Source organism: Salminus brasiliensis, chromosome 23 (assembly GCF_030463535.1).
Source record: "Salminus brasiliensis chromosome 23, fSalBra1.hap2, whole genome shotgun sequence".
In the NCBI taxonomy this organism is placed as follows: domain Eukaryota; kingdom Metazoa; phylum Chordata; class Actinopteri; order Characiformes; family Bryconidae; genus Salminus; species Salminus brasiliensis.
In genome coordinates this window covers 28566897-28594466 of record NC_132900.1, presented here as the reverse complement: position 1 = coordinate 28594466, position 27570 = coordinate 28566897, and the positions used below count along the sequence as shown (strand labels likewise).

Genomic DNA, 27570 nt, shown 5'->3' with positions numbered 1-27570 from the left:
CTTGTTATTGTGTATAAGTATACAATCAAATTATTTAATTGTACTTATGTACAGCAGGAGACGAGAATTGACGTGTTGGAGAATAAAGTATAAATAAAGTAAAAATAAATGATAGATAAAGTATAAATAAACAATCAAGAATAAAGCAAACCCCTGTTCGACTCCCTCGACTCACTTAAATGAGCAGTTCGGTCAGAAACGATTCGTTGGCGAATCGAATCGACCACCACCGTGATGCACTGCGCCTCCCTCCAGCAGCCACTGTATCCGAAGCCGGAGCAGGCTGCGGTGGGGTTAAGGGGGACTGATGCACTGCGCCTCCATCCAGCTGCTGCATCCCGAGCGCAGGGGGGGATGGCGGAGATGCCAGCTCTTCCCTTCACGATACCCGTTCTCCAGCTTTCGGTGTTGACGGACAGACCGCCGGAGCCCCAGCGCCTCTCCTAACCGAGCGCGAGACGGACCGTTAAGACATTCAAATCGCGTCTCCCAGCAACTGCCGTTGGCCAACGACAGGCGCCCTAACGGTTTTACCTCAGCCTCTGCAGCGGGCGGCGGGCGGCGGGCAGCGGGCAGCGAGCGGCGGGCAGCGGGCGATGTGCGGATTTCCCTCTGAAAAATGAGCAAAAGTCAGCTAATTTGAGACATTTCCACACATTCCCGACATGAAGACTCTCTTCTGGGTTAGCGAGGGTGGTGAACGTAGCCGCCGTTAGCTATCTAGCTCCACGGTAAAGCTGGCCGCAGCCGGGCTGCTGATACCGCTTAACCTTCAAGCTAACGTCAATGACCGCTAGCTAGTCTTTATTCGCGCCGTCTCACGACTCCAGATTATTCGGTGTCAAACCGCGTCGATAATTATCACCTTTTACCATTTTTAGAGGGATGAACGAAGGAATACGAAATAAGGGGACGAACGACTCGTTGACCTCCCGTCGGACGCGTGTGATTCGGGGCAGCTTCAGGTGAGGAGCCGCTGCCAGCTAGTAAGCGGTTAGTTAGTTAGCTAGCTAGTTAGCGATCAGGGGCTCTTCCCTCAGCTCTCGCCCGTTTCCTCCGCCAGCCCCGCTTCTGAACATGGCTTCTGCGGCCAGCAGCCTCGCCGCCTCCATCGCCAGCAAGACGAAAACCAAGAAGAAGCATTTCGTGTCGCAGAAGGTGAAGCTGTTCCGAGCCAGCGACCCTCTGCTCAGCGTGTTAATGTGGGGAGTGAATCACTCGGTGAGTCCGGCATTTGGAGCCTGTGGCTGCAATATGGCATGCCTGGTATAATGAATGGGTAGCAGTGATTTAGCTAGATAGCTATCCAGTGTGAACAGGAAATCTAACCTGGAGACTATTTCTAGTCATGGACAATCCTAATAATGATAATACCTAATAATATATATATTAGTAAGATCCTGGAAATAATGAGCCACTGATCCCCCTTTAATTAAACAGCGAAGGATTTACAGGGATTTGGATGTAGCTGGTACCAGGTGTTGGACACTGCATCCAGTAGACCAGGTTGTACTGAGGGGCTTTTTTTAATACACTGATTGATTGAATGAATGCAATGTTGTTGTGTGTAGAAGTCCTAAAAATGTCCTGGAAATATTCTGATTCTGATCCTGATGGACCTGCTAGCTACCTTTATTGGACGTAGTCTCCATATCTGAAAGCTGTTTATTAAAAAACAACAACAAATGAAGCCCGTTTTAGAAGTTATGCTTAATTAACCAAAATCATTTGGTCAGATCTGCTGGGGTCCAGATGCTGGTGGGTTTTGGAAGCCTTGCTGTCTTGCATGATTGATATGCTGACATAGACACGCCTTTAAGTGCTGCTGTAAGCCATCCAGACCTGTCCTAACATGCAGTTTACCATGCCCCTTATACGGGAATGCGATGATATTGCTCTTAATACAGTGGCAGAATGCTTTTTTGTAGGAGATGGACATTCTCTAATTGGACTCCTGGGACTCTGGTAACTGGTGTCTGGGGGGGCCTTGGTGCTGATCCCCAGATGAAAAGCTTTTCAAGGTTATGATGGTTCGATTAAGCCTGCGGTTTACGCAGATGCAAACAGTGAGCTTTTTAGCCGTAAGTACACTGATCATGCTTTTGATATTTGGAGCTTTTATTTAGCGATTCGTTTGATACATATGGAGTATTACATCTGTAATACAGTGCTCATAAAATCGCAACGTCTTTGCAGCCGAGCAGGTTAGTCTTAGCTTTCTGTTTTATGCACTTTACTCGGTTAAGGCCCTGAGAGCAATAGAGGCCTATGTCATATAGTTTCAGGGGGTCTTCAGATGAACCCTGCATAGTAACATCTGTTAGTGCTATTGTCTCACTTCATCACCACGTCTTTGCATCCTCTTTTTGTGTGTGTGAGTGTGTGTGTGGGGGGGGGGGCTTCAGCTTAGGGCTGGGCAATATGACGATATTTTATCGTATCGTGACGCACAATAGTCTTTTCTAAGAAAATCGAGGATACTGTTAGTGCTTAAAAAACACTGATCAACTGCACCTTCTTTACAAACAGTGATTGGTTTAATTGGATGAAGAGCAGCAGATGTTGAGTAAGAATCACTGTACTCAGTATCTAAATGGTATTTTTTAAGAGTCTGACCCTAATGATGTAATTAGTCTGTAATGACATGTTTTGTGATAAATATTGTGTATCATGAAAATGTAATGCTTAAATATTGTGATATGGTATTTTTACCATATCGCCCAGCCCTGCTTCAGCTTCACGCATTCACCTTGAAGCAGCACTGACCTCAATGGCCCAAAAGCACTCTCAGTAGATGTGGCATCCCTGGAACAGAGAGGTTGAGGGCTTTGCTCAAATTGTGGCAAGTACACTGTATGGACAAAAGTATTGGGACAAATCATTAATCATTACTTCAGTCATTGTTTCATTCTGTACCATTGCCCAGGTCTATCAAGCACTGTCTTTCCACACATTATTGAAAGAATAGGAGGTTCTAAAGATCTTACACTGAATTCCAGTGCAGCCACCGCTGCAACAGCAAATCAGCTGGTGAAATTTCTTCCCTCCTAGATCTTCTGTACTGTGAGTGGTATTACTGAACAGTGGGATCATTTAGGAACCAGAGAGAGCGACTCAGCCACCAAGTGCCGGACCACATAAAGTTACAGAGCGGGGTCGGGACCAAGTGCTGAGCTCAGAGCAGTGCAGAGTGCAGGAAAGTCTCCAATGCTCTGCTGACTCAATAACTGCAGAGCTCCAGACCTGCTGCTGTTAGAGCTGCAAAGGGGGACCAGGTCCATATTAATGGCTAAGGAACCACTGATGAATCTTTATAATTTCTATGTACTTTAATATGAGGGTTCTTGAACATTATTCAGCACACTTTGATATTTGATATTAAAAATAAAGAGTTAGAAATCTGACAGCATTGATGGTTTGTTAATGGCTTGGTGAGGTCTAGGCAGTGTTAACCTGATCTGATTTTAAATATTGTGAAATAATAGCAGTAACATATTATACTAATAGGATAAAGGACACCACTGGGAACATTTATAGCAAATTATGGTGTTTTAGTCTGTGTTATTGAGATCTTAGACATGATGCAACCCAACAATACAAATACATTAAATTGATAGTGTTAATTTATGGAGGGCTTATGATGAAGTCCTCACATATTCACCAATTAAATACCTGTTAGTAGTGTATCTGTGCTGCAGCCAATGTTCATGTTTATAACTATTTGCTTGACTGCCACAATGGATACAGATGATTTTTTTCTGTCCTTGGCAGTTTTATATTCTTTACATTGTCATGTCATAATGATGTATTATATATGTATGTTATAATGTTAATTTGTCAACTTAATTTGTCCAACACTAGTTAATATAATAAAAAAGCAAGTTTATTCATCACAATAATGGACGATATGCTTTCCCAGAAATAAATGCCAGTTCAAGACCATTTTATGCTGCTGATACAATAATAATAAAAATATGATAATAAAACATAATGAAACAGTTACACTCTTTTCAACAGCACTTATCTTTGAATTATTATAATTCCTAATTTAGAACTATAATTTAATTCTAAAATTAATTATATTTTGAGCACTCTAAAACTCAGTAAAAGCTTGATCACTTTTTCTACACGATAGCTGTTGCTGGCTGCTCCCGACTCGACCCCAGCCTCAGACAGACAGCAGATAGGAAAATAGAATAGCACGACTGTCTAAAATATTGGTGACGTTGATTTTTATCTGAAGACAAAAAGCAATACTGCCGCCACCAAAAATGACTGAAGGCATGTCTGTATATTGTATGATAAGTCAATTTCATAATTATTATTAAGATTGTTTATGTTGGAACAAAGTCTCATTTTTTACATACATTCGAAATGCCAGCACTCCTCGTATATCATAATTTCATGATGAATAAGCATGAAATTGATTAAGAAAAATATTGTCTTACACTGAAAGTTCAGAATGATTTGTGCTTCTACAGTATTTTTGGAGATGGAAGGCTTTTATTGAGACAGTGATGATATTCTAATTACAGTACAGTTTCAGGACGTTTCATCTAATTTTAGCGTAGCGTACAAAACCTGTTACAAAAAAAAATCCTGCTGCAGAACAATAAAGGATAAAAATAGCAGATTAGACTACTTGTGAGCGTAGCGTTGCATTTCCAAGTGGAACTGAGATGAGAAGATTTCTCAAGCTGTCACACTGCTGTGAATCTTTACAGCTGTATCAAGGCTGGACTGGGTTTGTAAGGCTGTGTGTAACACATCTACAGAGAGGCCTGGTCAGTTTTTGAAGAAATTCTTTTTCAATCTGCTTTCCAGTGGACTCTTTTTCTTTGTATTATAAACCCCACTGACCACAGAACTGCTTTTATGACTGGAAAATCGAAGGGCGGCACAGATGCCGATGTAAATATGCAGACTCTTACTTGTTCAACACTACCTTTGGCCGTAAGCAGCACATGGGGAAAGACGAACCTTGAACCCAGCTTAACCTATGACCTGCCACTCCGCCGCTTTTAAAGGGTGAGCCGAAAAGACCTTTTAAGGACTTTCCTCCAGACTTTCTCTGGAGTTATCCTCATTTTTAGTATCCATAACAACAGCAGCATCAGTTTCGCTGCAGGTTTCTAGCCAGTGTTCAGCTGGCAATTCTTCCTTGTTCTTCTGTGTAAGAAACTGTCAAAGTGTGATGCTCTGAGCACTCCGAGTTTATCTGCTGCGCAGTCTAAGTAATGTTAATGGCTGCTGGGTATTTTCTGTCTATCTGAGTCTCTGAACTGAAGGTCGGTGGGGATGACACAAGTGGGCGTATGCAGGCGCTTTATTTGTTTACCAACATGAAGAGGCTCTACCGCATCCACTGCTGAGCACCACTTCAGAAACATTCCCTTTTAGCTGACGTCCTTGTCTGTTGGAAATTACTGTTTTTGAAAAGCAGACTCGGTTTCTTGTTCGGAGTGCCAGCTCTCGTCTCCTAGAGCTGCTCTCTTGAGTGGGCTTTGAGCCCCTTTCACAGCCAGATCTCTGCAGAAGTGGAGTGCTAACCAGGAGAACTGACTGACTCATCCTCTCCTCAGCCCTGGAGACTGGAAACTGTAGCTACCGCTAACACTCCACACAGCTACCTCCCTTACTCTTCCATGCCAGGCCGTCAGGTTTTGTTGAATTTCTAATCAAGCCTGCTGATTAAAATTCACAAACGTTGTGGTTTCTCTCGTCTTGCCGGGAGAAGATGGGTGAGATTGTTCATTTCTCCCTGTAAGAAGCGAGGGTTGTGTAACCTTTACTTGCTGTGCTTTTGTTGTGGCGGCACTCTTATCTCGCACAGCTTGATCAGGGCTATGTTTTGACCTGATTAATGCTTTGCCGCTTGCTGCTGGTGCGGGTATTAATTAGGCCATTAGATTCCCCTCCTCCTTGATCTGCACCCAGTTATTTTTTCTCCTAAGCTGCTCCCTGTATCCCTTTTGTTCCTCTGCCTTATTTTGCGCTTGTCCTCCAGCTAAGTTGTGCAGCTTTTCTGTCTCTTTGACAGTCTTTCCTCTTGGCCCATCCTCCCCTCTCCTGTCCACATTTTTAGTGTGACGCAGAGGAGCCTTTTCAGCGCCGTGGTTGCATAAGGGTGTCTGAAGTGTAACGCAAATGGAAACGGATGAAGAAGGCCTGGTCCTCACGTGGCAGGACTTTCCTCCTGGCAGGATTGAGAAATGCTTAATCCAAAGGCAAGAGAGTAAATCACATCCCTAGGGCTAGTATGCACTTTTATCTTTTGCCTCCTCTGTCAGATCATAGTCCGTCCATTAAATTAAATGTGTCCCAATTTTAATAATACAGTGTATGAACAACAATTTGTGAACACCCCTTCTAATTAATGCCTTCAGCTGCTTTACTAAGCTGCACTCATTGCTGACTCAGATGTGCAAATGCTCACAGCACACAGCTTGTATGCTTGTCTAGTCCTAGTAGAGAAGTATTGCCAATAGAATAGGACTCTTCAGAGCAATTTGACATGAACCTATTGGCACCATGCTGCCTAATGCCAGACGTGGGCTAGAGGGATATAAAGCCCCCCAACATTGAGCGGTGGCGCAGTGAAAGAACTGTGTTCTCCGGAATGATGGTGGTGCCTCCTTCAATACTTCTGAGAGTTGGGGATGACCTCACTAAAAGCTCTTGTCGCTAAATGCAATCAAATCATCACAGCAATGCTCCTCCAAAATCTAGCAGAAAGCCTATCTACCTGGACAATAGAGACAGTTACTCCAACAAAAGCAGGAAGAAACAATGAATGGTGGTGGTGGTGGTGAATGGAGGTGTCCCAAAAGTTTTTTTCTATATAGTGTAGATCATAAGAAGCACAGCAAGGAGCATGTTTCCTTCTATCCAGTGATATCCAGATATGAGAGTGGACCAAATGGCTAATTTCAGGGTGCCTTCGTTGTATTAATGGACAAATCTGTAGTCCAGGAGCAGAAGTCTTGGTCTGGATTAAACCCGAGTTTCCATATCAAATGAAATTCCGTTGATTATATGCGTATCCAGCAGGGCAGATCATCTCTGATTGTAATTACACTGAGCCCTTTCCATTACACGGCAAATAGGTTACCTCCCTGCGCGCTACTCATAGCAATGCAGCGGCCACATTATTAACACATTTCATGAAGTGGTGTTTGATTGTAAGCAGCTTACCACCCTCTGAGATAATTCCATATACACATTACTCACAGATTGGCTATTATGTTTGTTTTCACAGGATGGCTTGGATAGATGGTCCATGGAGATTACTAAAAGCGCAGATGCAGTGCATCATGCTTTCCTCCTAGCGCACTTATCACATAGGTTTAGGCTCACACACACACACATGTCTCACACATAGTCTCTTTCTGCATTGCCACAGTACCTAGGGGACCAGGGGCTGCTTCCTTTAAGGCGTGTGAGGTCTGCCATCGTGAAGTCACTGAGCTGTAGGGCATTCTGCCTTTGCAGGCAGGTTGTTCTTTGTGTGCTAGTCTTGTGGTGGTGATGATGTGTATGTGATTAAGGTTATGACAAAAACGAATAATTAATTGCAGGGAACAATACAGTTAACAGTGTGTGTATGTATGTATATGTGTATATATGGTGTGGTGTAACTGTGGGGAACTGTGGAAAAATGGTAGGTTTAAATCACTGATATAATCAGACAGCAACTCAAATCAACCATCGTTTTCAATCACTTTAATCATATCATTCCAGAGAACACAGTGACAAGAGCATCAGTGAGGTCAAGATGTCATGCACAACTCCCCAATTCATCCTAAATGTATTGGATGGAGCACCAACCATCATTCCAAAGAACACAGTAGTTCCTCTTTATAGCATTTTTGGCCACGCCTGATATTAGACATGGTGCAAATCGGTTCATGTTTATCTGCTCCAGAGAGTTCTAGTCTATCGGCAGTGCTTCTCTGCAGGGACTAGACAAGCTGTGAGTGTGTGTGCATTTGCACATCTGTGTTGGTAACAGGTGCAGCTTAAATCAGCTAAATGCATTTATTAGAAGGGGGGTCCACAAACATTTTGTGCCTTTTATTATATAATAAAATTTCAATACCCATAAAATAGGAAGCTTCCGTATATGGTAAAATACTCTTTATGTAAGTACATAGGAAGATAATAATGCCAAGGACATGTCAAAGGACATGGTGAGATCACTGAGGTGCTCAATGGTCATTCGGCTTCATGTTGCACTATGATCATAGCCTAAGCTCACTGTGGTGGAAGACTGGATGTTTCTAGGAAACTGGGGCAGATATTTTTAGGACGATTGTGTGGTGCGTTTAGCTGGGGAAAGTTGGGAACTACGTTAGCTTTACCGACTGTCCCTTGAGCTATGACACACTGGCATATATTTTGTGGAAAAAAGTGTTACAGTATGTCCTTCCCCTAAGATGAATATGAGTTAACCCTTTAGCGTCTGGTAGAGACTCCTGTGTGCTCCTGTGTGCCTCCCTCTCTCTCGCTCCAGACTGTTCAGCCTTGTCAATAAGACGTATTTAATATTTACTGTCTATGAAAGAGGTGGAGTGGTGTAAGCTAGTTTACGGATCACTACCTTTCTCGTTCCAGTGGGAAATTCTAAACACAAAATTATCAAGTTGAACTGAAGAATGAAATGGTACAGGGCGGGGAACCAGTCCTTCACCATCTGGCTTTCTAAATTCTCTTAAAGTACATTTTTAGTATCAACAGCTTGAACCGCCGGCTATATGAACTGACTGTGGCGTTTGCTGACGGATGCAGGGCAAAAACCCCTGATGCAGTAAGGACAGATGGAGACACAGAGGAAAGTACACAGAAATAGCCCTCTGCGTCAGAGAGAGCGAGTATGTGTGTGCTGGCTTGACAGAGGGAGTGTCATAAAAGCAGGTTGGACTCCAGAGTGAAAGGCAGAGGAAATATGCCCACCTGTCTGGGCACATCCTGGGCAAAAGCGCTGCATAAAGCGTTCTTCTCTGAGGAGGTTTATATATCACAGCCATGCACAAGAACTGTGCTACTAGTACGTCTAAGTGTGTCTGTAGTGCTATTAAAAAGCTCATCTGATCTAAACAGCTGTATTATTATTTAAACAAACACAAAGAACAGATCGCGATCGTCTGATACTCAGCGTTAAGAGACTTGGATTGGGTTGAGGCAAAATAACCTTATGTACACCTAAATACTAAATACTAAGGCTGGGTAATTAATCAAACTGGCATTCAAAATCTCCTGTAATCTGGCTAAATATAGCTGTCTAATTTTTTTATTTTTTTATTCTGTTAGTACTTTTCTCATTTATTAACCCGTATGTAGTCACGTGGCTCCGCCTGTCCTGTCCAGTCTGCAGTATGGAAGCAACATGGGGAAAAACTCAAAACACCGACCCATCTGATTAACTAGCAAGTTTGTTAATCATATCGGTTTTATTTGTGATACTGATTTGAGGTCACTTCGCTCAGCACTCCTAAATACACCTGATTATTGTAAAAAATATAGATGGCACACTATAGTAACAAATAATATTTTTTACTTATAAATAGCACCTTCTCCAAGCAACACTCAACGACAAAAGCATAACATTTGAAGCAGCACTGTACAAAGAATTGGTATTTCTTGCTTCTGGGCTCCCCCTGCAGTTAGGAAGTGTTATTCACGCTTCAAGCCACCACTAAAGGACACGCATTTCTGGACAAGCTGAGAGATACGGAGGCATCACTGAAAGTGAAAGAAGCATGTGGGCTGAGGCGGTAAAGGACTATTGCAGGATTTTACACTATTATGACTTGAGTTATGCAGTGTTGCGCAATTCTCGCCAGTGTTTTCCTGCCCACTTCTCCAGACTAACATAGTGAGTATCCGGCGTTCCAAGCACAGAGTGGGAATGATAGAGACGCTTTTCCTCCTATTTCAGCCAGAGGAGCATCAACATGATTCACAGCTAGGATTGTGGGAGTTGATGCCACAGACATGAAGCAGCAGAAAGAATGCTCTATTATTTACAGCGCAAAGCTTAGTCTTTACTAAAAGTAGACCACAGCTAAGGATTGAGGTGGACAGTATGGAGACAGTTTGTCATGTAGGGCTTTAAATGTGAGCATTAACACCTTATAAGTGGTTTGGTGGGTCATGGGTAAGAAGTGCAGATCTTTAAGTGTGGGTGTAATATGGTGATGCGCTGGGTGGATGTAAGTAGCATTCTATTTATAGTGTGAGAATAAAGAGAGCAGTACAGTAATCGAGGTGTGAGGATATGAATGCATGTTATGAAGCACTTGGCTTCTGCAAATTATAACCATGGCCAAATATGGGTTGTATTCCTAATGTGAAAGAATGCGAACAGTTTTTTAATGTTCAGATAGAGTAACGCCAGTATTATCATATTCAACAATGCACAAGTTCTATCAGGATTAAGCTTAAGGAAGCTGCTACTCCAGGGTTTGAAGTCTTGCAGACATTTGTTAGAAGTGGATGGGCTGTCAGGCTTTGTGCAGATGTAAATTTTAGTATCGTCTGAATACAAATGGGAGCTCATGCTTGGCTTATGATGAATAATGTAATGGAAAATAAGAGTGGCCCAAGTACTGAACCCTGCAGAACACCATAGGTAACACTAGTGCCAGCTGACTGCATCCCATTGACTCTCATAAACTGCTGTTGATTCTTCAAATAAGACAGTGACCAAGGCACTGAAATGCCAGTGACACCCTTAAGATTCTGCATGATTCTGATTCAGTAAAGATGAATAAGAATAAAATAAAAATGCTTAAACATCCAGAGTCTGAGAAAAAGGATGTTAGTGACATGCGCCGTTTCCATGATGTTGTTCTTCCTGAAGTCAGATTGGAATGAGTCTGAAAGCTTGTAATATGTAATATAATCTTTTAGCTGGATGGAAAAATAAATGAAACTTGCTCTAATACTTTGCTCAAGAAAGGAGGATCAGATATAGGCCTGTAGCTGGCAAGCAAGTTAGTATCAAGTCTGGCTGTTTTTAGGACTGGGGTGATAAAGCCAGTTTTAGCACTCGCCCAGTTTCTGTCAGGCACAGCAAATCAGCATTGGTATCATATATTGTATGGGCAAAAGTATTGGGACACAAACTCTTTGTCTTTTTCTAAACAAACTTTATTTGTTTATTGAGTATTTGCTTCTCTGAGTTAATCCTGCTTTTGTTTGAGTAACTATCCAGAGAATGCTGGATCCCAACCGTAAAGTATGGTGAAAGGAACATCATGATTTGGGCCTGCTTTGCTGCCTCAGGGCTTGACCAGCTTACAGTCGTTAAGGGGAAGATGAATTCCCAAGTGTATCAAAAAATTATACAGTGTCTATACGTCAGCTGACTTGGATGCAGATCAGATCAGATTTTATGACAAATGAATGCAATAAAGATTCCAAAAGGGTTTATATACTTTTTCTTACTACTGTATATATGAATGTCCTCCATTACTGCTGTGTTATTGAGAGCAAACTTTCTGGCGGGCTTTGTAACCTCACTACACGGCTTCTGAGGCTGGCTTTGGTGTGTGGTCTAAGATTAGCCAGATTTACTCCCTGCCTGTTATTACTCCATGGGTGCCAGTTCATGGGTGCCAAATATGGTTAAAAGCTAGTCAGACATAAAACCTTTTTAATTTTCTCTGATTGTGATAATACAACCATGCAATTTTAATATCGGACAATAATAAAAACATTTAAAGCCAGTGAAAAGGCAAAGTTATTAACAAAAGCCACACCAGTAGAAGTGTTCTGAGTTTAAGCCACTCATAGAACCTGTGAAAACAATTAGTTCTCTTCCTCAGGCGGGGTATGGGACTAGATATCACAGGTCTCTTTCCATGAGAATGTACATAGTGTACAAGACCTTTCAAAGTCTGAGATAAATTTCATTAGTCCCAACATGAATAGCAGCAGAGCTAAGTGCATACTTTTTTAAAAGATTGTGGAGTGTTTGAGTTTCAGCATGATAACCTAGTTTTTGATGCAATAGCTTTTTTGAAAGTGTAGTGGTACCAACAGACAAAATATTGTATCAGAATCAGTCGATATTTAAAGTTTCAATATTGATATCTGAAAGTAGTAGTAGTCCTGTCTCTGGTAAAACTCCAGAATTTTGGAATGTTAGAATGAAATTGACTAGTACCAGGGCAATATAGTGTTTAAGCATCGTCATCGCAATGTGGGCATTCGCAATAGTTACATCGCAGGAAGTGCAATGTCATGTAAAGCAAATTAAATTAAATGTTAAATCTTTTTTCCTGCTCGATACAAAAGCAAAATAAGAGCACTACTCTTATTTTCCATCACATATCTACCAGAGTCAGATTATATCTGCCCAATATAATTTAATTTACTCCAATCTTGGATATACTGAGTGCATTATTAAAGTCATGTTATGTTGGATCATTCACTTCTGCTGACAAGTCAAGTATTTTGTAATATAATGAAACTGTTGTCATTTGTTTCCAATATTGTGCAGCCCTGAAATTAACCAAAATTCACAACAATCCTACTAAAAATAATCAAGTAAAAAAAATAACAGTTGTGGTGACAAATTAAATTTGATGCTGGATGCATTTAGTGCTTCCCTAAATCTATACCTCTAATGTCTAATATCTGTGGTCAAAGAGAGTGGTCGCTCATTTATAAGACAGTAGGGCTGCACAGTATATCGTTTTAGCATCGTCATCGAAATGTGCACATACGCAATAGTCAACATTAGCAGGATGTGCAATGTCACATAAGGCAAATTATATCAAACACATCTGCAGTTTTGGCTATTTGATACAAAAGGAAAAATCCCAATGCTGCCCAATATCACTAATTCTACTCTAATCTTTATTATTAATCATGATATTAACTTTAATTATTACATCATTATATGTTGGATCCCTGACATCCTGTGACGTCTAGAGAAATCTGGTGAAAATTCCTGTGTTTTTTAATATTGCAGCAAAACAACATATCGTAATGTCATTTTTTCCAATATCATGCAGCCCTATGAGACACTGTAGGGAAAATGGGGATGGATGCATAACCATTGCTGCTGACTGCGCTGTCTGTATGCTGCTGCCGTCTGTGGAGGTGGAAGGTGTTGCTTGGCTGGCAGCCAACAGTGCGCCACATTTTGAGTGACTTTCCTCTCTGCTAGACAGTTCAGTCAGAGCTGATCGGCTGGAGCGGATCCAGGAAGCTCTTCACAACCGATGTGAAGCTGACTGTTGACAGAATTTGCTCTATTAGGCTAGGTTCACACAGCAGCTAAAAGAGGCCCAGATCTGATTTACTGCCCAGATCCAATTGCGTTGTCTGGTCGTTTACATTGTCTTCTTAATGTGGCCTCTATCTGACATCAGTCTGAACAGATCACACCGCTGAACTGCCTTGCATGTGCAAAACACACACAGCTGGCTTCTGTCTGTCCTTGCGATCAATAGACTCTTGACAGCAAAATCTGGACCACGCTCAGTACAGCGCACAGAAGAGAATAAACATGGCTGTGGAGGACTGTCAGACAGGGAACAGAACCATCATTTCCTCCGTGCACCTGCTGAGGAGAAGAATGCTTGCAAAGACACACACAAACTCTCATTTTTCCTGTTAGAGAGTCCAGTGCTTACTTGTTTTTACATTGCCCAAGCTCTCTCGCTCTTCCTTCCAAAGGAAAGATGCAAAGTGTAACCATAGCGATGGGCATTTTGATGATGTTGCCGTTAGAGGTCTGTTCCCACGCATACAAAGTTATGATGATTGAGTCTGCCGGACGCAGAAGTCGATTACAATTGGCCTGTTCAGACTTAGGTGGCACAAATCCAATTTTTTTGGCACACAGTAGCTGCTTTCCAAAGCCTAGACTGCAGCTGAGGTAGGGCGGGTCCTCGGCTGGACTGACCTATGAAGACTCCTTCCTAACAGCCTGTTGGCCAGTCTAACAAGGCAGCATGGTGATGTCACCAGAATCGCCTCTTGCAATTGTGTCGAGAAACTTGGAACCTCTTTAAAATTGTTTTAAATAATAATAATAATTTCTAATTTGACCTAATTTGACAATATATACCAATTGCCTATGACCCGCTAATGTGAACTGCCCCAACACTAGGAGGATGAAGACCAACACCTGTGAAGCCAGGCACTGCCTGGCCTTTAGAAATCTGATTTCAGACCACCTCCTAATGTGATTTGCATCTGATTTGTTTTTTCATTTTTGTTTTTACATAAAGAGTAAAGTACCACAAAACAAGTACCTGTACTGGTAACAATATCGGTTCAAATGGGATCGGTACCCAATCCTACTTCTGTATTTTCCTCAACTCTGACACTTAAAGGCTCAATAACTGTATTTAGCACTCTGCCTGACTCTTTGTTCGTTTGCTTTTTTGCAGATAAATGAACTCAGTCATATTCAGATCCCTGTTATGCTGATGCCTGATGACTTCAAAGCCAACTCCAAGATCAAAGTGGACAATCACCTCTTCAACAAGTACGACTGTCATTTTAATCTAGCTCAGAGTCGCATATCGCGTCATAGTTTGTGACAATCTGGTGTTTATTTCCCTGGTCTGATCAGTTCTGTTCTGATCTTTCTGTCTCTCTCTCTCTCTCTCTCTCTCTTTTTCCACCCCCTAAAGAGAGAACATGCCAAGCCATTTCAAGTTCAAGGAGTACTGTCCTCTTGTCTTCCGGAATCTTAGGGAGAGGTTTGCCATTGATGATCAGGAATATCAGGTACCAAGATTTAAAATCCAACTCCGAAAAGATGGCACATTTGTAAAACTCCCCCATGTAATTGGTTCATTTGAAGTTGCACCCATCGCTGACACATATGTGCAAATGTACACACACACACGCACACAGCTTTTCTAGTCCCTGTAGAGAATAGGACTCACTGGAGCAGATAAACATGAACCTGTATGCAATGGGTGTGGGCTAGAGAGGTAAATAAGCTTGAGCATTGAGCTGTGAAATGATGAATGGTGCTCCATCCGGAACGTTTGGGAAGAATTAAAAAAGTTAAAAATGTTGAGGTGTGGTGGTAATCATCCAGCATCGCGACCACACTAACACGCTTGTTGCTGAATGCAATTAAATCCTCACAGCAATGCTCCTCCAAAATCTATTAGGAAGCCTTCTTTCCTGGACAGTAGAAACAGTTACTTCAACAAACTCTTTTTTTCAAATACCCTTGATTTCAGAAGAAACAATGAAGTGAAGTTGTGCTGAAAGTAGATCGTGAACTAAAGGGCATTAAGCTGGTTTGCAGCATACGGTAAGCTCAGAACTGTCAGATGCGATTGCAGTATGATCTTTAAGACTGTGCAGGTGGTACTCAGTGTTTGAGTGAATGCCAGAGAGAGGAACAAATGCGGTTAGGTTTGGCCTGTTTCCCAGAATGCTCCAGCACACTTCTCCACCACTGATGACCGGACCAAGCTGCTGTCGTTGTGGAAATCAGCCTTTTCTGTTCCTCTGTGAATATGAACAAAATCATATTCAACACTGAGCTGTAGTTATGTTTACTGTAAGGGATTAATAGGAATTAAACTAGGCTTGTTAATACAGGCTGTTCAGTAAAGGCCACTGGCCCCAGATGCAGCTCACAAGTCAAGGTAAACACTTTTACAAAACACGCTTCACAGTAGACTGGATGTTGAAGATTTTGTTCTAATGTCTGCAAATTGACAAAAGTATGTGAACACCTGCTCATTCATTCGTTTCTTCTGAAATCAAAGGTAATACAAAAAAGTGTTTATCCCGCTTTTGCTGGAGTAACAGTAACAGTCCAGGGTAGGAAGGCTTTCTACTAGATTCTGGAGCATTGCTTTGAGGATTTGATTGCATTCAGCAACAGACATGTTAGTGAGGTCAGGATGTTGGATGATCATTACCCCAACTTATCCCCAATTACCTAACTCATCCCCAAAATATTGAAAGGAGCACCACCATTATTACAATGATGCCAAAACGTTCATGTTGATCTGCTCCAGAGAGTCCTATTCTATTTGAAATACTCCTCTATAGAGACTAGACAAGCTGTGTGTGGGTGTGTATGTGCATTTGCACATCTGTGTCAGCAATGGATAGCTGAATGCATTCATTAAAAAGGCTGTCCACAAACATTTGGACATATATGTTTGATGGATTTTGTGTCATATCTTCTACAATGTGAGGCTGTTTATGTGAAACTGCTTGTCTTCTGGCAGAACTCCCTGACGCGGAGTGCGCCGATTCCCAGCGACGCCCAAGGACGCAGCGGAGCTCGCTTTCACACCTCCTACAACAAAAAATACGTCATCAAGATCATCACCAGCGAAGATGTGGCTGAGATGCACAACATCCTGAAGAAGTATCACCAGGTAAAGTCAGGTCCAGCCTTTACAGAGCTGTTAACCACACTGTAATGCACGTGTGTTGATCTTGGCAAGCAGTGACACCTTATTAAAGACAGTTTGAGGACCTTTAGTTTAGCAAAAATGACATATAGTCATGTAGACATCTGGTCAGCCCTGAAACACGGACTTTCCCAAGTGGAAGTGACTAGGAGAAGTGTGTAGGCGGTGGAAGATGGCTGTCCCTGTGAAGTAGCTGAGTCACCCTTATGATGAACCCTGGTGAAGTGGAGTCTCATTTGTCTGTGCGTCTTCTATTTCCAGTATATAGTGGAGTGCCATGGCAACACGCTGCTTCCTCAGTTCCTGGGCATGTACCGCCTCACCGTGGACGGAGACGAGACTTACATGATCGTCACGCGCAACGTCTTCAGCCACCGCCTGCCTGTCCACAAGAAATATGATCTGAAGGTGAGTGACAAAAGACTGTTTTAACTTACTGTCTGTTACGTGCACTGTATGGACAAAAGTTTTGGTACATCTGCCCATGAATTGTTTCTTCCGAAATCAAAGCTATTAAAAATGGATTTATTAAAAGCAGGCTTTTGTTGGAGTATCTCTCTACTGTCAAGGGTGGGCTTCCTACTAGATGTAGGAGGTGCCTCCAAAATTCAGAGAGATTCAAGAGCGTTAGTGAGGTCATGCTGGATGATCACCACCACAACTCCCAAAAGTATTGACTGGAGCACCATCATCATTCCAGAGAACACAGTTCCTCTGCTGCTTAGCTGAATGCTGGGGAGCTTTATTCCCCTCTAACCCACGCCTGGCATTAGGCAACATGGTGCCAATAGGTTCATCTTTATCTGCTTTAGAGAGTCTTATTCTGTTGACAGTACTTCTCTACAGGGACTACACGTATGTTTCATTTGCACATCCGTACGAGCAATGGGTGCCTCTAACATTCATTAGACGAGGTGTCCACAAACATTTGGGCATATAGTGTATATGCAGAATAGTATATACCAATACAAGTTTCAATGATAATCAGAAAGGATATTTATCATTTAATAATTGAAAGGGTATTTGTTTGTTTTTTTTACTCTTTCAGGGATCCACAGTGGCCAGAGAGGCGAGTGACAAAGAAAAGGTAAAGTCATTGTTTTTGTGCATACACTTCATATAAAGTCTTACATGGTGAGATAAATGTGATACATTAGGTATCAAACGTGAGATAATTTATAGGGCCAGTTGCCTGTGTGATTTGTGAGTTTATGTTGCAGACAAGCATGCACTTGCACGTTCAGTACATTGCATGTGTGAGTTGGATGCTGCTGTCAAAAATCCTGGAACGTTTGGTTTCAGAGCGTGTTAGATTGGCTTCCCATTTATGTGTTGATCCTCTATAAATAAACTCCCCAAATAAATAAATGCTTGAAGGAAAGACCTTATTTGATTCTCTCTCTCCATTTGTTTTCCAAATCACTCCATTTGAGCTCCTTTTTAGTTGAATGTCTTAATGATTTCCTTTGTTTTATCCCTCCTCTTGCATGACCGATAAATTGTATGTTGTAGTGCAGTGGTATTTTATGACTGAAGATAGTACTGAATGGGACTAACTAAGGAATCAATCACTTACACAAAGTATAAAAATATTGACACTATTATTATGATCAATAATTATAGTATAACTGACCTGTTTTGCCAAAAATTAGTCATGATTACTTAATTACAATAATTTTTTTTCTAATTACAATCATTGAAAACAATAATTACACCACAAAGTACTAAAAAATACTTGATCACGGGGTAGCATCATAAACAATAGGAAGGACTATAGTTAAAGCCAGCTCCACACATACTTCTTGAGGCTGTTTGTGTTATGTTCCTACCACTCATCTTGTTGTCCCTAGTATTTTAAAATGATAGGTATTAATAAAATAATACAGTGAATACTGCTGTTTGGACAGGCCTGGGTTTCCATAGCACTTTTGCTTCAGAACAAATTCACTGACTTTGATAACCGTTTATTCTTTTGCAAAAACAGTGAACAGGTTATTTTTAGTGCATCGGAATCCGTCTGCTTCATGATGTCTCATGCATAATGCATACATGGGGGCATGTGAATAATGTGCATGCGTTTCTCTGGTCTCTGTTCTCAGTGTGCATGTACACCCTGTTGGCATGGTGAAGCGCCCTCGTTATGCAGATTTAGTTTCAACTTTTTCTTCTGGCTATCTATGATGCCCATATGCAAAATAATGGAGATCATATATTTTTCTAAATATGGGTCACATAGTTTTCTGTTGTTTTTTTTTTTAAATAACATGGTTAACGGTCAACCAAGACAACTATGTACTGTCAGTATTTCTGATTCTGAAGAAGCACGGGAGGTGTAATGATATGCATATTTTCTAAGGTGAACATTTTTAAATATTGTTTATGATAATATTCCCACAGAGCTTTTAAAAATAGCAAAACAAATTTACCTGGCTCAAAAAATGCATTTTATCTGAAGTCCAAAGATGTCTAAGTAGCTTGTCTACAATAGAGATATAGCAACTTATGAAATACAGAATACAGAAGTACACACCGATCAGCCTTAACATTAGTACTTATATTACTAATATTGAGTGGGTCCCACTTGTGCTGCCAAAGCAGATCTGACCATTCAAGCCATGGACTCCACCAGACATCTGATGGTGTCCTGTGATATCTGGCACCAAGACTATTGTCAGCAGCAGATTCAGTTCCAGTCCTGTCAGTTGTGAGGTGGGGCCTCCAAGGATTGCATCAGTGAACATTAGCTGCCCATGACCATGTTGCCGGTTCACCAGCTATCCTTTATTGGAGCACTTTTGGTAGGTCAACCACTTGCATACCAGAAAAAAAACACAAGACCTGCCTGATGTTGTGGAGATTTTCTGACACAGTCAGTCAACTAGCCATCACAGTGTGCCTCTTTTCAAAGTGCCTCAGATTCTTAAGCTAAAAAATCTCCTGCCTAAAATGTAGATCCCACCCCTTGACAGATGAAGATAATCAGTGTGTTAAGACAGTCAGTGGTGCTAATGTTGCGGCTGATCGGTGTATAAGATGCAGTCAGATGGTTAACTTTGACTATAGATTCTTCAGTCTTGGCCGTCTGGATGAGGCAGTATCATCACATTTCGATGCATGTTTGTTTTTTGTTGATGTTTTTTTTTTCAGTCCAGTGTTGAAAAGGTACACCCTTAATACTAAGGCAGCTGATAGGGTTTCTACAGTGAGATCTTTCAGCAAGCCTCTCACCCTCTTTCTAGCAGCCACGCCCACCTGACGATGGGGCTCCACCCAAATCTCGCATGAGCCAAAAGCTACAAACCATCCGGATCGCCACGCGTTTTTACTGCGCCATCAGACACGTAAGGACACACCAGCAAAGAGCTGTCACACACTTGCTCCTCCCTCAGCATGTGCCGACCCCCTGCGTCCGGCCTCAGGAAAAAGCACCGTTCTCTCTGGATCCCACGAAGGAGCACACTCAAAAGCGTGTCTGCTTTGAGCTGCCCTCGTCCAGAAATAATGCGATGTGTTCTTCCATAGCGACTGTATCCGCAGGGATTCCACAAACGGGTAGAGTCCATGACTGATCAGAATCCAGAATGCTAACAAATGACCCCGTAATCCCTTTAGTGTGCAATCTGTTTAAACAGTTACCAAATTCAATCACGTACACAAACGGAAATCAATCTGTGGGGTTCTGTTGTTGAGCCCTAGAGCTGAGGATGTTCGCTAGATGGTGATTTTGTGGAGTGATTGGTGTGTCAGGACATAAACATTCATGTGTATGCTCTGGGATCAGCTATTGTACAGCTCCTGGGATATGCACCCAGGAAAGGACTTGTATGCCACCTTTAGAAACCTTCCCTACTCCCGTGAAAAGGCCATATCTTTTCAGTTTGGCTAGGAAGAGGTGGGGATGTGTGGATTGTGAGAACAGGAAAGCTGGATGTTGTTTGATCTGAGAACAATGTTTGACCTAATTGAAAGATCCTGCGTCCATAATCCTATTTATGGCTTATAGTAGGCTGAATTATTAGCAGGCTTGCCTAATGAAAATGAATTGGGGTGTAATAACATATATTTTAAACAGTTCACATTACAGATAAGTATTATTTTATTAAGATTTATGGTTAATGTCTGTTTTACAGTAGCTCAAACTCCGTATGTGTGATGTATAGCATAATACAGTATTACAGTGAGAGTCCTAATGCTGAGAGCTGGGATAAAACAAAAGAGATAGCCCAAATGACGCTGTCCTCGGCATGTCATGGAATAATTGATTCCGTCAGTACGTAGTAGACAGTCTCGGACAGTGTCAGGGCAATCTCTAAAAACACACCCCAAGAAAAGGCAGAGCAGAAGAAGCACCCAGAGCAAATAGGCAGTGACACTGCTTCAGCCCTTGACTCACACCCTGCCCTGGCTGAACTCGGAGCGTGCCTGCTGCTTCTGCTCTGTTTAAGCTTTGGCTTTCAAAGCTGAAGCTTTTTTATTGGTGTTAATTGGCAATGCAGATGTGTACTGACTGCATTAGGGCTGCACAATATACAATTAGTTAACCTTGTGACCTTTATTAAAGTTTATGGATTATTATTAAGTCATATCAAATTCCCAAAACATGGAAAACGATGCAGACTGACTGAGTTATCCTTGAGTTGTAGAAGCAAGAAGCCAGAAAGTCTGCAACTGCTGGCGTTTGTGTTGAGTTCAAGAGGCTAAGATTACACTTACACTATATGTCCAAATGTTTGTGGACATCCCTTCTAATGAATGCATTCAGCTACTTTAAGTTGCACCTATTGCTGACACAGTCCCTGTAGAGAACTACCGCCATTAGAATGAGACTCTCTGGAGCAGACAAACATGAACCTATTTACCAGGCATGAGTTAGAGGGGTATAAAGCCCTCAGCATTGAGCTGTAGAGCAGTGTAACTGTGTCCTCTGGAATGATGGTGGTGCTCCATCCAGTAGTTTTGGGACGTCCTGACCTCAGTAATGCTCTTGTCGCTGAATACAATCAAATCCTCACAGCAGTGCTCCTTCCAAATCTAGTAGAAAGCCTTCTTCTCTAAACAGTAGAAGGAGTTACTTCAGCTCCAGCAGCAACTCTTTATTAATACCCTTGATTTCGGAAGAAACAATGAGTGACCAGGTGTCCCAATACTTTTGCTCATTTAATGTGCATTAAAGACCCCTTTTATAAAACAGCACATTTGGATTCACTCTGATGTGACAAGATTTTACTCATTTACACTGGTCTCTGCCTATTCTGCTTACCACAGTTTAGCTCCGCCCATTCATGCAGCAGTTCTCAGGGGTGTTTCAGCTAGTGTCCATATAGTGCAGCCCTAATCTCAAAGATCAGTCAATCAGTTACCTTGCTTATCGCTTACCCCTAACAGCAGTAAAATTCTTTACAGGTGTTCACAGAGGTTGTAACATGTTATCTCTCTGTCTTTCTACACAATCTGAACATCAGACCAAGGAGCTCCCAACTTACAAAGATAATGACTTCATCAACGACGGCCAGAAGATCTACATAGACGAGGAGAACAAGAAGATGTTCCTGGAGAAGCTGAAGAATGATGTGGAGGTTTGTGCTCAGTTTGTCAAAAACATTAGAACATGAGTGTCTGACAATTTCCTGTGGTCTCGAAGCTTATTAGTGTAGGTAATAATACGCTTTCCTACAAGAAATGTCTATATTTGGTGCATCATGATCCAGGTCAACAGTATAATTTTCTGGACAATACTCGTGAAATACTGGTTCAGAATCACTTGTAGATAAAAAATATGAAATATGACAAACTAGGCAACGCCGGTAGTTTTAAAATTAAAGGGGTAGCAAAAAGTTATTGAATTTTAAATTACTACTGTAATAGTCTATTTTATAGGAGCTGGCCCAAGCAGCATTTCACATTTCATATGTTCCTTGGTGTTTTTAATCAATGTTCAGTCTTAACACTATGATCTAGTGTTTAAAACCAAACCTAAAAACAACAGTGTGTACAATAATTGACCAGACTTTGTAGTTTGTCAATACTTTTGTTCATTACTGCAATTCAAAACATGTCCAGTAGGAGGCAACAGTGTATTAACAATGGAAACCAATGACTGATAGCACAGATTAACTGAAACTAGCCGTCAGCATATTGAACCCTTTATGACTGACACTAACAGGCTTCATCATCTCTTATCACACATTTTCCATTTTTTCACACATACACTATGTCCAAATGTTTGTGGACACCCCTTCTAGTGAATGCATTCAGCTACTTTAAGTTGCACCCATTGCTGACACACATACACACACACAGCTAGTCTAGTCTCTGAAGAAAAGTACTGCTAGTAGATAAGGACTCTGGAGCAGATTAACATGAACCTATTGGCATTGGCCTCTAATGCCAGGCATAGGCTAGAGGAGTATAAAGCCCCCCAGCAGCATTGAGCTGTGGAGCAGTGAAAGAACTGTGTTCCCTGGATTGATGGACTGTGCTCTATACAATACTTCTTGTCACAAATCATCTCACCATCTCCTCCCGTTCTTTTTTTTGTTGTTGTTTATTTCATTAAAAATAATCTGAAATCATGCCTGACATGTGGACTCTTTGGGCAGTTCCTGGCTCAGCTGAAGCTGATGGACTACAGCCTTCTGGTGGGGCTCCATGACGTGGAGCGGGGCGAGCAAGAGCAGCCGGAGGAGGAGAGCGAGGATAATGATGCGGGAGAGGAGGAGGGGACGGAGAGTGACGGAGGGGTGACAGGAACCCCACCTGATAGTCCCAGCAACACACTTGACAGCAACAAGCCGCTGGGCCCTGGAGAGTTCGACCCGAACATTGACGTCTACGCCACCCGGAGCCACGACAGTGAGTGACGTTGCAAAAATCAAACCAAAAATGATCTTGCCAATCTTCTGTTTTGATCCAGCCCTAGTCTAACGCACCTGATCCAGCTACTAAAGGCCTTCAGGATCTGAATCTGAATATTAAATGTAGCAACTAAATTCTCCAGTATATCACCAGTGGTGGTGTACTATTTTGATGTGCTGTGCAACCCTCTGGAGTCTCGATTTTCCTTTAAAAGGCACTTGAATATAAGATAATACTCATGTTTTATAGCAAAATGTTCAGAATAATCTGTCAGATATTAGAAATTCTATGTAGCTCATACCTCTCATGTGGATGAATTGTTTTGGTGCTTGAGATTTGGGTTAAGTAGTGGGAGAGGCAGATGATGAACACACAACTATACAAGTTAGAACAGGCTAGAGACAGAGATGAGTATCAGGACCCGTCTTCACAGCCTCGTAACTCGGGATGTGAATTATTATGTATGATCTGGCAATGAGATGCAATGGAAAGGGCAGACTCTACAGATTCAGGAAGCGTTTGAACCGTATTCCTGCACTGCATAAACACATCAAATCATAGACATTAATAGACTATCACATAGACTCCAGAACGTTAATATGGTAATGTGCCGTTTTGGACTCTGCCCAGGACCAGCACATGGGCAGCATGCTTCAGTCCACAGCGAGATAAATAAACATACTCTTTTTTCCAGATGCGCCCAAAAAGGAGGTCTACTTCATGGCAATCATCGACATCCTCACCCCTTATGATGCTAAGAAGAAAGCAGCTCATGCAGCTAAGACAGTAAAGCATGGGGTAAGAAATGACATCTGATCAAATCCCTGCTCTGACGCTGTACTGCATGCATTCAGCTCAGAGCCACAGTGCCATCTACTGGAAACACTTTGAACCTGTAAACTGAATTTATGTTAACTGGAATGTGAAACTGACACAAAACATTTCTATCCCTCATGTTTTCCCTGTCTTTCTGTGCGTCTTAGGCCGGAGCGGAGATTTCAACTGTTAACCCAGAGCAATATTCCAAGAGATTTTACGACTTCATCACCACCATTCTGTCCTAACTGCTGCCTGACGTCTGTCTCAGGATCAGGTATAGGAGGGATTTTGAGGTGAAGGCAAAACACGGAAGCCTCCACACCTACAGAGAGGCTTCTAAGCTGAGATCCTGGGATATTTACTGGGATCTGTTTGTTTACATTTATTTACTCCTTATTTTGTCCCCATGTGTTTGTTTGGGTTTTTCCAAAAATATTAAATAAGCAAATAAGTTTATGGTACCAAGCGGTGGATGGACAAATTATCATGTACTCGTGCGTTATTCTGTGCTGTACCTCTGTGTTCGATATTGTTGAGTGGGATGTTGAGTGACGTTATCGTGCATTATTATCTGGAATCCTCAGAGCTGCTTTTTACTCTTACTCTATATTTGTTTACTGCAAGAAACGTCATCCTAAGTGGCCGAATTTCGGGGCTCGGGTTAACCTTAGTTAACCTTGGCTTTTTTTTATTGTTATTATTATTTATTTATTTTTATCGTGGAATTTCCACTAACAGTATAAACTAAACCCAAGGCTAGACGTAATCTGTCTTGAAATCTAGTCTGTCTATATTTAAATATATAGTATATACATTTCAAACGATAACTTTAAGACCACATATCAGGTTTAAATGTTTTACTAAGCACTTGTACCTTTCTGAACAGAGCCGGAACTAGAGAGCTGATAGTTTTCCAGTCTGTCTGGACTGCGGATCGACTGGACGGTTGTGCTCCACGTAGTGATTTCAATTTCCTATTTGAATTTAGATTTAGTGCCAAGTGCACAGTTCATAGAGGAGTCGAGTGCGTCCCACTAACTCCGACGAAGTAGAAAATCTACGAAAGTTGTTTGCACATGATCTAATGCACCAAAATATTTATGCAAATTCTACCAATTTTACCACTGACTCGCGGGGAGTCATGCAATAGTAGTGAGCTTGTGTGTTAAAGCGTGTTACGAGTGAAGCGACACGCGTAGAGTGTATTAGACAACGGGAGGATCGGAGATATTACAAGCATCGTCACTTTGTTTTATTCTCGGAGAGCGAGTAGAGCGTTCAGATTTAGGTTTAATGATTAGAGAGCGATCTACGGAAAGTGTATGCATATATTTTTACATCCCTTTCTTTGAAACAGTGCATTGGCAAGTTTAAACGGGACAGTGCTTCCAGTTGGAATGGTGTTTTGGAATTTTCTGCTTTTTTGCGGTTGGGCTTTTTTTTGTGCAGAGCGTTTAAAACAGCGCTAGAAGAACTGAGAACGAAGCCTTTATCTTGGTCTTGCTCACTCAATGTTTCTCAAACTTGGTGTGTGGTCTCCGTGACCTCCAGTATTATATAATAATCAGAAATATTTACACTGTTTTTTTTTTTTATCGTTTCTTGAAGAAAATTGTTGGGACAGTAACCTGAACCGTTGAACTTTACGTGTTTTGACATCATCATTAATATCTACACTGTGCGAGGGTGTGCCTTTTTTACTCGGAACTATTTAATTTTGTATTTGAATTTTTTTTTTAAATAAAAGTTTGCAAATGTTATTTTCTAAAAGGGAGAGGTGACTGGGACGAACCCTGCGGTGGTTTTTGCTGTTCCTGTGATGTGTAAATATCTTCATGTATAACCTGTATAATCTGTGATCTTATGACTGAATGTTGCATTCCTAAAGGTACCAAGCGTTTTGCCAACTTCAGAGCTAATCCGGCAGATCTGTCCCAATGTTTGAGTGGCGTTGAAGTGCACCGTTCCTTTTCTCTGCTTTCGAAACCAGAACTCCAGATGCACCACAGGTGTGTCACCGTGCAGTGCTGCTGCGTCAGACCCTCTTTTGAAAACGACCGAGATGTTTATTCTGTATTACGGTCTCAGAGTCTGCTTTATCAACTCCAACTACAAGCCATGCTTAACCGCTTTTTGAAAAGGGAAACTTTAAAGGCGCCTCTTTTTAAGCCTGAAAGTTACAGAAGACCTTGTGGACTTTTCCTCCTGTACCATCGCCTCATGGTTTGTGAAGAATTTGATATTTGTCCATTACGTTTGAGGCAAAGACATTTTCTTCCACGAGTTTTCCGATAGTAAAACAACAAAACCTTCTCAGTCGGTTCTACTTTGTCTCAACCTGTTTGATTCCACATAACAAGGGAAGACGTCCAGGTTGTGTGTTGCTTGAATCTGCTACTGGGAAACGTTTTATAGAGAGGGAAAAGGCGGAAACCCTACCAGAGAATCCTGTCAAAGACGCATAATAAGATCTGAACAGCTGTTGGTCTTCTCGTCATTGTTGTTGTTGGTCACGTCATGAATGCGTACGGTTTTCTCATGTGTATGTGCGGTATTTCTTTTTTTGAGGCACTATTCCTTCATCAGCATCGCTGAATAAAATGATGCTTTGCTCACCCTGACTCTGTCTTTCTACTTCAACAAGCAACGTTGTATTTGTATATGATGATATATAAATACAACATACTTTTAATGTTCTCCACATGGAACCTCATTCACACGTGAAGGTAGATTAGTTATGAAGTAATTTATTGAATAATATAAATAACTCCTTGATTGAGGTACAGTTTGTGTCCCCCTGACATTACATCTACAAATATGTACTAGATTCTCAACAAAAGAGGTTCTGGATATTGCTGTGTATTGCACTTTTTGGTTTGTGCACAGAACCTCCTCCAAAGGTTTTTCTTTTCCACAATTGTAAAGACCTCTTCCTCCAGGTAAAGAACCATTTAAGCAAATGTATTTTTAACTGTGTTGCTGTTTGCTGAAGAGAACCCTTAAGGAACCTTTATTACAGAATTCCAGGAAGGCTACAGGTTCATTATGTTTCTCAACATCATAGTTTTTAGAAAGTTGAGATTTTTTTTTTTGTCGATTTTGATAGGTTGTGATATATATATATATATATATATATATATATATATATATATATTATGTAAAATATATTATACTCATGTATAAGGTGAATACGAAAGACATTTGAAACAGAAAATAGTTTTGTCTGTCCCAACCATTCTGACTACACTATATCTTCATTAGAATACTTTTTAAAAATGTGTGAATCTATTTAACATAAACATAAATGTATATTATAGTTATGTCCCTCAACATTCACTCAATCCTTTCATCTAAACCCATAGAAAATATATAGAATATCCCACAAATCTTGACAAAGTCATCTAAGCTAAAGATCCTGAAAATCTGAGACAATAGAAGTTATATTTTCTTTATTTTCAGTTTAAAATACTGCTACCCAAAC

General features: G+C 41.3%; 1 protein-coding gene across 2 annotated transcripts; it reads left to right on the top strand.

Annotated features, from left to right (window-relative positions):
* The first annotated feature begins 243 nt into the window (after positions 1-243).
* Positions 244-26704, top strand: pip4k2ab (phosphatidylinositol-5-phosphate 4-kinase, type II, alpha b). Of its 2 annotated transcripts, none has more exons than XM_072668812.1 (11): positions 244-1221; positions 14409-14506; positions 14655-14751; positions 16227-16379; positions 16677-16823; positions 17464-17502; positions 19658-19756; positions 21878-21991; positions 23015-23267; positions 23965-24068; positions 24254-26704. In XM_072668812.1, exons 1-11 carry the CDS (start codon positions 1078-1080, stop codon positions 24332-24334), a joined length of 1329 nt encoding a protein of 442 aa, XP_072524913.1. In that variant the 5' UTR covers positions 244-1077; the 3' UTR covers positions 24335-26704. The 2 variants fall into 2 exon arrangements, with proteins under 2 accessions (XP_072524913.1, XP_072524911.1); XM_072668810.1 differs by having other exon boundaries at positions 19655-19756.
* Positions 26705-27570: the final 866 nt, after the last annotated feature.